This window comes from Triturus cristatus, chromosome 6 (assembly GCF_964204655.1).
Source record: "Triturus cristatus chromosome 6, aTriCri1.1, whole genome shotgun sequence".
Lineage (NCBI taxonomy): Eukaryota > Metazoa > Chordata > Amphibia > Caudata > Salamandridae > Triturus > Triturus cristatus.
This window is the reverse complement of record NC_140589.1, coordinates 1,948,787,185-1,948,800,029: the sequence shown is the minus strand read 5'-3', so window position 1 is coordinate 1,948,800,029 and position 12,845 is coordinate 1,948,787,185. Positions and strand designations below refer to the sequence as shown.

The 12,845-nt window shown below is 42.6% G+C and overlaps 1 protein-coding gene across 1 annotated transcript; it reads left to right on the top strand.

Moving 5' to 3' along the window:
- Nucleotides 1–17: 17 nt before the first annotated feature.
- On the top strand, nt 18–1,490 carry LOC146822572 (uncharacterized). The gene has a single exon (XM_085610087.1). The coding sequence runs from the start codon at nt 18–20 to the stop codon at nt 1,488–1,490; it is 1,473 nt and encodes a 490-aa protein (XP_085466213.1).
- The last annotated feature ends 11,355 nt before the right edge of the window (nt 1,491–12,845 follow it).

Here is a 12,845-nt window from a genome sequence, read left to right as displayed (position 1 = left end):
CAAAGGGATACCTGACCATGCATCTGCGAAGCCATACTGGGGAGAAACCGTATAAATGTCCAGAATGTGGCAAGGGTTTCAATAGAACAGGACATCTGGCACTGCATCTACGAACCCATACAGGCGAGAGGCCATACAAGTGTTCAAAATGTGGCTGGGCTTTCACTACTAAGGGACAACTAATGAAGCATCATCAGTCACATGCTGGTGAGAAGCCCTATAAATGTTCAGAGTGTGACAAGGCGTACACGTTGAAGGCCTCTTTGTTAGAACATCAAAGGACTCACACTGGGGAGAAACCATATAAATGTTCAGTGTGTGACAAGGCTTTCACTGCAAAGGGGACTCTCGTAGCCCATTGGCATACCCATACTAGTGAGAAGCCATATCAATGTTCTGAGTGTGACCGAGCTTTCAACCACCGAACCTCTCTCGCAGGACACCTGCAAAACCACACTGATGAGAGACCGTATAAATGTTCACAATGTGCCAAGGCCTTTAAACACCCATCTAATCTAAGATCACACCTGCAAACACATAATGGTGAAAAAACAAATAAATGTTTACTGTGTAATAAAGTGTTTAGCAAGAACACCTCCCTATTAATGCATCAAAGAACTCACACAGGAGAGAAGCCATATCAATGTTCAGAGTGTGAATATGCTTTCATTACAAATACACTGCTGAAAAGATATCAGAGAATTCATACTGGTGAAAAACCATATAAATGTCTGGAATGTTGCAAAGCTTTTAGACTGAAGGTGAACTTAACCCAGCATCAGAGAATTCACACTGGTGAGAAGCCATATAAGTGTTCGGAATGTGAAAAAACTTGCTCTACACAGGGAGAACTGCAACTACATCGGAAAACCCATACTGGTGAGAAACCATATAAATGTTCTGAATGTGACAAAGCGTTTCGTACAAAGGGAGCCATGGTACAACATCAGCGAACCCATACTGGAGAGAAACCCTATAAATGTTCAGCGTGTGGAAAGGCGTTTACTACAAAGGGGGCCATGCTACAACATCAGCCATCCCACACTGGCAAGAAACCATATAAATGTTCAATGTGTGAAAAGGCTTTTTTTGCCAAGGGAAATCTGACACAACATGAGGTTATCCATACTGGTGAGAAACCGTACAAATGTTCAGTGTGTTGCAAGGGTTTTGCTTCAAAGGGGTACCTGATAGTACATGTGCGAACTCATACTGGTGAAAGACCGCATGAATGTTCAGTGTGTAGCAAAGCTCTCATTACAAATGGAGAACTGATACGACACCTGAGAACTCACACTGGCGAAAGACCGTATGAATGTTCAAAGTGTAACAAGGCTTACATTGCCAAGGCGAACCTGACACGACACGAGCAAACTCATACTGATGAGAAATCACATAAATGTTCAGTTTGCTGCAAGGTTTTTACCACACAGGGTCGGCTGATACAACATCAGCGGACCCAACTCCTGAAAGACGGGACAGATGTTTAGAGTATGACATGGCTTTCACTACAAAGGCAAAACTGACACAACATCACCAAACTCATACTGGTGAGAAACCATATCTCCCTTCGGTATGTGATGGGGCAGTCGATCAGAAGGATATTATCCCTACATAGGAAGCAGTACAGTGGGGAAAAAGCATTAGTGCAAAAAGGCTTTCATTAGAAACAAATGGTTTATGATACAGCATAGAAACAACACCAGCTCACCCTAGGCACATTTTCATTGCTGCAGATCTTCTAATACAAACAAAGCGACTTGGAGACACTATTGACCAGGAGAAAACCTGTTCATATCCTGGACGGCTCGGAGCTAAAGGGGCAATTATCACTACTGCAGAGTAGTTGCACATGCAAAAGAATCTATTGTGTGACAGTGAATTCACTACGAAGGGACAGTGGTAAGAAACCATACAACTGATCAACTAATAAACTATGTGACTGAAAGCATCCTATTAAGGGAATGTCGGCATCCAGCAGAGGAACAACCTCCCTATAGGTTTTTGATGGGGCAATTTGCAAAGGGAACAATGGCAAGACTTGCTTCCTGCCCTATGTTTGCTTCTCACCAAAGACTCGGGGACTGATTCAGATGTTGGCAGGCAGGCTACTCAGTCACAGCAGTGACAGATATCCCGTCTGCCGAAACTCCAAATCCTGACATTTTCCATGGGATTTTGATTTTGGTGGATGGGATATCCGTCACCGTGGTGAGGGCGTAACCCATCCGCCAATATCTAAATCAGGCCCCCAGACTCCTGGACCGGAGACTATCCTGGGTATAGTTGGCACAGCTGTGAACTGGGTCTCATTTTTAACATTTTTGGGATCATTGGTCAGCACTGTTTAACTTCTACATTGAACCCTACATTCTTAATTGTAGACCTGCAATCCACATATACATGGATCTTGGGTGACTATACTTACATTTTAGAAATAAATAGGGCATTGCCCACCTAAAATATCTTGCAGTGATCTAAAAATAGATGTTACAACAGTACCTGAAACTCACCCCTCTGACACCTGTACTGAACTAACCATTCACAACTGTGGCCTGACACACCAACTCTGGGTTTCCTGTTGTACTGGGCACTATTCCTGGACCAGTACAGTGAGGGGTGGGGGCAGTTAAAAGTATACCTACTTTTTTCTATGTCTGTATTATCATCACTATTGTTGGAATGCCATGCATGAGTGTGGTTGGCTGGGTGGCTAGAGGGGAGTGCCGGACATCACCATTGTTGGAATGCGATGTGTGACTGTGGTTGGCTGTGTGGCTTAAGCGGAGTTCTGGACAACACCATTGTTGGAATGTCATGCATAAGTGTGGTTGGCTGGGTGGCCGAAGGGGAGAGCCGGACATCACCATTATGCATGAGTGTGGTTGTCTGGGTGGCTGTAGTGGAGTGTCAGACAACACCATTGATGGAATGTCATTCGTGAGTGTGGTTGTCTGGGTGGCTGTAGTGGAGTGCCAGACAACACCATTGATGGAATCACATTCGTGAGTGTGGTTATCTGGGTGACTGGAGTGGAGTGCCAGACAACACCATTGATGGAATGTCATTCGTGAGTGTGGTTGTCTGGTTGACTGTAGTGGAGTGCCAGACAACACCATTGATGGAATGTCATGCATGAGTGTGGTTGGCTGGGTGGCTGGAGGGGAGTGCTGGACAACACCATTGTTGGAATGGCGTGAGTGTGGTTGGCCATGGCAGTGGTGGAGGTCTGAATGAGCGTGTTCTAGAATGCAGCTGCTACTGCTTCACACTCAAGAGTATGATCCGTGGGCCCTCAGCTAGGATTAAAAGTGTACTCTACCAATCAGTTGGCGCCATGTGGACTTTGGTTCTTATTATTGACCTGCTTTAGCTTTAGGGTTTCACTTTTTCATACAGTTTATTCATTTATTAGGTCTCTCCCTCAGGCAGTTTAACTGGCACAGAGTATACTTTTTGCCCATGATTGTGTGGCTTAATTGTAACTGTTAATTATGTACCTCTGATTCAGTGGCTTCTCTCTCTCTAGTCTTTCTCCACTTCCCAGAACATTTCTGCTTTACCAACTATTTGATTAGGTGATTTCTGTCCTTGTACTGCTGGTGTGGGTGAATTACTGTTTAATTTCTTTCTGCAGGTCTTTGCTAGCTTTCTCTCCAGTTTGTCTTGTTTCTTAAACGCGGTTTTTCTGCTCCACCGTAACACTCTCTTCCTGTGGTGCTCCATTTTAATTTATCTTTCTTTTATTACCTGGACTGTGAGGCAGCATTGCTCTCTCCTCATTATTGCCCCCACCCCATGTTTTTTTTTTTAAACAATTGTGTGTGAGGATTACATCTGTGCTCCACAACTGTGTGCAGGATTCTTTGTATTTGTCCATGCCTACTTTGTGGTAATTTAATTGACTTTACAAAAATGACTTTAGGCCATCTTCGAGTGCTATATTAAGCACATGTAGAAACATCTAAGTTGCCATCACAATGTATGCGTACTCTCTGGCAAGCCTGATAGGGGTGATTGACCACATAACCTTTTCAAAATGGCTGCTGCCTGCATGCACATTCACCGCTTTACCCCAGTGCCATCATTGAGTGGATTTTTGTCATAAGAAATCATTCTGAGATGGCTACAGGCATGTCTGCGTTCTTCACATATTATGCCGATCTTTCTAATTAGTATTTATTTATATTTTCTGATGCTTTACAAATAAGCCGTAGCTTAACCAATGATTGTCAAAGGTGAGACCTTTGGGTCTACCAGTGCTTCTTATTTTAAGTCTGCATTGATCTGCTTCTGTGCACCGCTTTGACCACTAAGCTTGCCTGCTTCACATTCAGTTAACAAGCTTTGCAAAACCATAGGTCTTGCTTTATGGCTTAATCCTCTGCCAGTGCTTTTTGACGATGCTGTACTGCATTGCAAAAATACAAAAGGGAAAACCAGTGCGATGGTGTGGCATGCACTCATGTCCATCACATGTGATGATTTTCTTCTGAACTACTGTGGCGAACAGTAGAGATACAAATCATGCCCGACATGCAGAATACTTTGTCTGCGCTGTTGAAGAACAGACCAAGATGAAGAGTGTGAAACTGAAACTGCTTGAAAAAACGGCTTCTTTATCCTCGCCCTAAGTATAGCAGACTTGTGGAGTTTTATCAAATATATACATATCCAGGCTGAAAGATGCTTCTGATGTCTACTTGTCCTGCCTCAATCATCCCATTTGGTGCCAATGATCGAGGTGCCAGATTACGCTAGTGTTGTCTTCATATTACAGGTCGGCTGCAAGCCCCTCCTATTAAAATACACTCTGAATATACCAGGCTCTACTTATGGAAAAAATGTAATATTCTGCATACATAGAGGCCATGTGTACATATTGATTCTGCTGCCATCACTACTCTGGCTGGGATTTGAGTTGCCAACACGTTCATTTCAGAAGAGTTCTGATCTGTTCTAGATATATCAAAGTTCTAATTCTACCTGTGCGATCTTTCTTAACTTGGTTGCAGAGGATGTGTCTTGTTAATTGTTTTGGCATATTTATTATAAAACTTTTAGTTGATCTTAGAAAATATTACTTAATTAAACCTATGATACTTGCTGTCTACTACCCAAGGTACCAACTGCTTATCCAGGAAACTGTTCACAGTCTGATCTTTTCTAGTTGACCACCCTATGTAATATTGCAGTGGCCTCCATCCCGTGCTAGTCACCATGATATATACATACCAAGTGCCAGTGTCTGAGCATTTATTACAGCTTAGAAGAACTCAACAGCATTTTGTCAGCGCCAACTGTTATTTGGCAGATTCTTTTTCTACAAATGCACCCATGATGGCTTTGCAAATTATCTAATCACACAGATTATCAGCTGAAAGTGGGATTTCCAGGGCTCAAATAATGAATAATGTAGTCGTGCTTTCCCACAAACCTACACATCTATGGATATAAGCATAACTCTTGGCAAAGTAGATGGAAAATCTTTGCTAGGGTGCAAAAGAAATATCCCCAAACGGGTGCTTGTAAAGAGTTTTCCTCTGAGGACAATTATTTCCCTGTTGATAAAGTGAACATATCCACGCATATTTTGCTCAGACAAAAATTAATTGCATGCACAAATATTTGCCTGGATTATTCCTGGAAAATACATTTCCGGGTATACTTTGGGAACCTTTCCTGAATGTCATAAGTGTGCACCCATTTGGGGAAATGGTTGCCCCTCTTTGCCCCTTCATGCTGTGGAGCGAGACTGGGGGCCAGTTTAGCGGATCCTAGTGATGAGTGCAGGACAAGGCCAGAGTTGGAAGTTCTGCTCACAATGTACCTCTAGCACTTGATTGCATCCTGGCACCAACAGCATCACCGTCTCGAGCATTGTGCTCCTCCAGCTCCTTCCCTTCTGCGCCAACTCTCTGCCTTCATATATGCTCACAATCTTCCACTCTTATGCCTATTCTTGGACCCAGGTGGCTCTGAGTTTTCCCTCTACCACCCTTCTCCACCCATGCACCACACTTGCGTCCTAGTTAGCATGCTCTGCCTCCTGCATCTTTATAAGATGTGCGCACCCCTTAAGGAAATGAAGCCCGTGGACTAGGTTGTTCACAAAAGTGCACACAGAGTCCTTACAGCTGTTGGAGCCCAGACGCATCCACAAAAGAAGGCCTATAAAAGTGCACCAACCATACATCACAAACCGTGATGCCTGGCACAGGGCGAGAGCAAAGGCTGAGCCAGAGACTAAACAGTAAGGTGGCAGCTGCCAGAACCCAACAACATTCACACAAATTGTGTCCTGTGGGTCTCTTGTTGTACATAATCCTAGGGGAGGAATACAAGCATCATAGCAAAGATCAAGCTGTTATCTGCTGTCTGAGCTCTGCTTCAGCCACACCAAGTGATGCCCAGCGTAAAACATGCACCTCCCCACAGGATGTAATCAAAGAATGGTGAGCTTGTGATCCTAAATTCTCCCATGTGATATTACACCATGGCTGTGTGTTTAATTGTTTGTGGATGCCCAAGGAATAATCAGCCTTAGTAGATGTGAGCGCCCAGACACACATCGGTTTGTGGCCTTTCATTAGGTTCTCTCAATCTGTCCCACCTTGGGAATGGTTGGTGAATTAGTCAATAAAAGGGCTTTAGTTACACCGTTTTCACCGATGGAAGGGAAGCTCAGCACCTCTTCAAATTACAGATGCTGTATCGAAGGAGGTTTTTTCACAAAGAGAAGTATTTCCTTATGATGACAGCAGATGGAGGATTACTTTTATTTCTGCCACTACTTTATGTATCTGCATATAATTAAAAAGCAGCCTCTGAGAAATACCAATGCCCACAAATCGTTAGTTTGCAAACATTTATTTTGGAAGTGCTTTGACCAATGTGAGCTGTTGCTTATTGTAAACGCTTTGCAGTAATGAATCCTATATGCAATGCATGTTTGGATGCATAATTGCTTTAGCTGCACAGAATTCATCTTTGTCTTAACCTATGGCGCAGTAAACTGTCAGCCCATGGGCTTGTGCTGTAGGTGAGTGGAGCCTGCTTGTTAAATTGACATAATTGAGTAGATAATCCTGACCAGACCAGGAGCACACCTGCCTAGAAAGCCTACATCCTTTAAAAAGCAAAGAACAGAAGAAAAGTGGTGTCAATCCTATCTCCTTAACCCCTTCGCTGCCCCGCCCTTTCCCCGCCCTGTGCCGCGCCTTTCATTAGCGGGCGGGGTTTATGACGAGATGGTCTCGTCATAGGCACAGCGCAACCGCAGCCCATGACGAGACCATCTCGTCATGGGCACCGAAGAGGTTAATAAGTATGAATTGACTTAACCAACCCAGTTACTAAAGGACCTGATGCTTACTTACCTCGCATCTCACTCTACTCATCAAGCAGAAAACAAAAGTAGCTTTGGAATGGATTGTGTACATACTGCTAGCAGGTCTTGACAGCTCTTCGAAGCAGTCTGGTATATGAAGTTTTCTGAAGTCTTGTGACTAAGAGTATAAACGTTTTTGCAGTGACGTGCTATAGGCATAACCAGTTGTGGACACCCCTGATGTGTTTTGTACTACATGGCACTTGTTCTAACAAATGTTCTGGGGTAAGGGAGCAGTCAAGGGGGGTTGGAGGGATACATGAAACATTCCTGTTACCTCTGACGCAACAAATCTAGTTTGGTGCTTAATATTGGCTTGGACAGCAAACATAACCCTTTTCTTAGGAGGCTCATTTAACAGTTTTCTAAGGGGGAATTCGTCCACTGTTTATGACCCAAAGTATTCAGTTGTATATGGTTCTCCTCTCCTAGCAAGCTAAGAACTGGAGTACACCTCCCTGGGTCCTGCACTCATTAAGTATAGAACCGAGGTATTACTCCTCCAAGTAGATACTGAGGTACGTATCCTACCGTTTTTTAGATAGAGAATTGAAGTACACTTGTCCAAATCATTTCTTCCTTGCCTACAAGAGTACTGAAACATAACTCTCTTGGATCTTACCCTTCTGCGTAACAAGTATCAAACTGAAATACATATGCCAGAGATCCTACCCTCCTCAACAGGCATGGAACTAGAGTATACTAGTGCAAGATGCCATTCACCCGTTATCAAGTAGAAAAACATAGTATGCTTGCTCCAGACCCTATCCATCTTACAAGTAAAGAACTAAAGTACACCTGGTCCAAAGTCTACTTATCTTTAGAAGCAAAGTACCAAAGTACACTTACACTAGAGTGTACCCAACTTTACAAGTAAAGAACTGCAGTACACTTATACTGGGGCGTACCCAGCTTTACAAATAAGCAACTGAAGTACACTTAAACTTGTGTGAACCCATCTATAAAAGTAAAGACTGAAGTACACTTACACTACAGTATGCCCATCTTTGCAAAAATTGAAGTACACTTACACCAGAGCGTACCCAAATTTACAAGTAGAGAACTGAAGTACACTTACAACTGAGTGTACCCAACTTTACACGTAAAGAACTGAAGTACATTTACACCAGAGTGTACCCAACTTTACACATAAAGAACTGAAGTACATTTACACCAGAGTGTACCCAAATTTACAAGTAACGAACTGAAGTACACTTACACTGGTGTGAATCCATCTTTACAAGTAAAGAAATGAAGTACGCTTACACCAGACAGTACCCAACTTTACAAGTAGAGAACTGAAGTACACTTACACCTGAGTGTACCCAAATTTACATTTAAAGAACTGAAGTACACTTTCAACAGAGGGTACCCAAATTTATACATAAAGAAATGAAGTACTCATAACACCAGAATATACCCATCTTTACAAGTAAAGAACTGCAGTGCACTTACACTGGAGCATACCCATCTTTACAAGTAAAGACTGAAGTACACTTACACCTGAATGTACCCATCTTTACATGTAAATGAATAAAGTACACTTACACCTTAGCTTCCCAACTTTACAAGAACTAAAGTACACTTACACTAGAGCGTACCCTCCTTTACAAGTAAAGAAATGAAGTACACTTACACCAGAGTTCACCCATCTTTACAAGGAAAGAACTGAAGTACACTTATACCTGAGCGTACCTATCTTTACAAGAACTGAAGTACACCTATTAAGTATTTATATATCGCCTGGCTACCCTTAGGCATCCCCCACTGTCCGTGACAAGAAAAGTCGGAAGGTAGGCTGATTATGGCGAGTTTTTAAACAGCCAAGTCTTCTACTGTTTACGAAAGGTAAGATGGTGCGGGGTGGAACGTAATGGAAACGGGAGGGCATTCCAGAGCTTGACTGCATTATAGGAGAACATGCGGCCCCCAGATTGTGCTCTCTTAATTTTAGGGATAACTGCCAAAAATTGGTCTGCAGACCGAAGGCGTCATGTGGGTTGGTAGAAAGCCACCAGAGATTGATTTATCTTGGGACCAGTTCCCCAAAGCATTTTATGAGCTATACACAAAGCTTTGAACATGATCTGCTTTGTGATTGGCAGCCAGTGAAGATTTTTTAGCACAGGCATCACTGACTCACCTTGCGGCACCGGCGAAAGAAGCCTAGCTGCACAGTTTTGTACCACCTGTATTTTCTTTATAGTGTTCTTTGTGGTGCCCAAGTAAAGGGAGTTAAGCCGTGAGAGTACCAATGCCTGTAATATCACTCTTCGAGCCTGGACAGGGAGCAGTGGGAGGATTTTCCTTAACATTCTGATCATTCCAAAACGTGGCGGCTACCTTAATTTCTTGGCCGTTGAAGATAAGAGCTTGATCTAGCCATACTCCTAGACTTTTTAACTGCTCTTTGGGAGTTGGTGGAGGACCAAGGCATTTGGGCCAGCTTATTCTTGCTGCCTCTATAACCACCCCGGGGGGTTACTTGGAATCATTAGCTCTGTCTTGTCTCCATTGAGTTTGAGACAAGACTGATCCATCCACAAGGCCACCGCTTCCATACATGCTTCAATATTGATCCGGGACTTCGAAGGATGCTTTAGGGCTACCACCAATTGCGTATCCTCTGCGAAGGTGATAATTTGAATCCCATAAAGTAGGACTAATTTGGCCAGTGGTTTAAGGTATATATTAAAAAGAGTGGGACTCAATGACGAGAGCTGGGGGACTCCGCATGAGAGCCGTAAACATTTTGAAGTGCACTCCCTCTCGAACACCTGGAAAGTTCTATCCTTCAGGAAAGATGTGATCCAAGACAGGGCCTTGCCCGAGACTCTGACCACTCTGAGCCTGTCAATCAGAATGTTATAATTGACAGTGTCAAATGTGGAGCTCAGGTCCAATAAGATGACCGCCACTGTCCCTCCTTGATCAAGAATCTTTCTGGATTCCTCCACGACTGCTAACAAAGCTGTTTCTGTCCCATGGTGTGGGCGGAAGCCTATCTGGGTGGGATGCAGAAGAGAGTGGTTCTCCAGGTGCTCAGATAGGAGTTTATTTGCATATTTTCCAGTATTTTACTGGTCGCCGGAAGTAAAGAAACCGGTCGATGATTGCTCCACACCTCGGGGTCGAGGGTAGGCTTTTTCAGGAGCGCCTTTATCATGGCGTGTTTCCATGTCGGCGGTACTTGTCCACTCGCTAACGAAGAATTTAAAACCTCCAATAAGACCGGGAGAACAGTTCCTTCTACCTTACGGAGTTTTTGGAGGGGTGCCGGATCAAGGGGGGAGCCTGATTTAACCTGGGCAAAGAGTTGTGATAGTGTGTTCATGTCCAAACCTGGGAAATCTGCCAGGCTGGGAGCGCTACTGTTCATGAGGTCTATATTCTGCTCCATCTTGTCAATGCTTCTACTTTGAGGGAATATATTATAAATATCTAAAAATAAAAAATATTAAAAATCTCTGCAGAGCACACCCACCTTAACAAGTCAAGCACTGAAGTACACTTACACAAGAGTGTACCCAACTTTACAAGAACTGAAGTACGCTTACACCAGAGTGCACCCATCTTTACAAGTAAAGAACTGTAATACACTTACAGCAGAGCGTATCCATCATTACAAGTAAAGAAATGAAGTACACTTACACCAGAGCATACCCATCTTTACAAGTAACAAACTGAAGTACAACTATACTAGAGCGTGCCCAACTTCACAAGTAAAGAAATGAAGTGCACTTACACCAGAGCATACCCAACTTTGCAAGAACTGAAGTATACTTACATGAGCGTGTACCCATATTTACAAGTAAAGAACTGAAGTGCATATATACCAGAGCGTACTCCTCTTTACAGGTAAAGAACTGAAGTACACGTACACCAGAGCATACCTAACTTTACAAGAACTGAAGTACACGTACACCAGAGCATACCTAACTTTACAAGAACTGAAGTACACTTACATGAGCGTGTACCCATATTTACAAGTAAAGAAATTAACTGCGCTTACACCAGAGCGTACCCATCTTTAGAAGTATAGACCTGAAGTACCCTTACAGCAGAGCATACCCAACTTTACAAGAACTTAAGTACACTTACATCAGCAGAGCATTTACTTTACAAGTAAAGAAATTAAATACACCTACACCAGAGCGTACCCTTCATTACAAATAGAAAACTGAAGTACACCTACACTAGAGTGTACCCAATTTTACAAGTAAAGAACTGAAATACACTTACACTGGACCATACCCATCGTTTCAAATAAAGAAATGAGGTACACTAATATCAGAGCATATTTAACTTTACAAGTAAAGAAATGACATACACGTACACCAGAGCTTACCAATCTTTAGAACTTAAGTACACTTACACCAGAGTCTACCCATCTTTACAAGAACTGAAGTACACTTACACCAGAGCGAACCCAACATTACAAGTATAGAACTAAAGTACACTTCCCTGAGTGTACCCCGCTTTACTAGAACTGAAGTACACTTACACCAGAGCGAACCCAACTTTATAATTAAAGAATTGAAGTACGCCTACACCTGAAAGTGCCCATCTTTACAAGTAAAGACATGAAGTACACTTACTCCAGAGTTTACCCAACATTCCAAATAGAGAACTGAAGTACACTCGCACCAGAGCATACCCAACTTTACTCGTAAAGAACTGAAGTACATTTACACTGGAACATATACAACTTTACAAGTAAAGAAATGAAGTACACTTAAATGTAACCTGCTTAACCGCGATGTAAGTGTACTGCACCAATGTTATGATATACTTTTGAAAAATAATAAAACTATGTTTAAAAAAATAAATAAATTTAGTACACTTAAACCAGAGCTTAGTCATTGTTACAAGTAAAGAGCTGAAATACATGTACACCGGAGCATACACATTTTTAGAACTGAAGTACACTTACACCACAGTGTACCCAACATTACAACTAGGGAACTGAAGTACACTTTCCCTGAGTGTACCCATCTTTACAAGAACAGAGGTACACAGACACCAAAGCATACCCTTCTTTACAAGTAAAGAACTGAAGTACACTTACACCAAAGTGTACCAATCTTTACAACTGAAATACACATACACCAGAGCGTACCTATCTTACAAGTAGAGAACTGAAGTACACTTCCCCTGAGTGTGCCCATCTTTACAAGAACTGAAGTACACTTACACCAGAGCACACCCAACTTTACAAGAACTGAAGGACACTTACACCAGAGCGTACCTAACTTTATAAGTAAAGAACTGAAGTACACCTACACCAGCGTGTACCTATTTTTAGAACTGAAGTATGCTTACACCTGAGTATACCTATTGTTGCAAGTAAATAACTGAAGTACACTTACAGCTGAGCGTGCCTATTTTTACAAGTGAAGAGCTGAAGTACATTTCTACCGGACCCTAACCATCATCACAGGTAAAGAACTGAAGT

Excerpts from the sequence above, each read along its gene's own strand:
- LOC146822572 (XM_085610087.1), top strand. The coding sequence starts at position 18 with ATGCATCTGCGAAGCCATACTGGGGAGAAACCGTATAAATGTCCAGAA.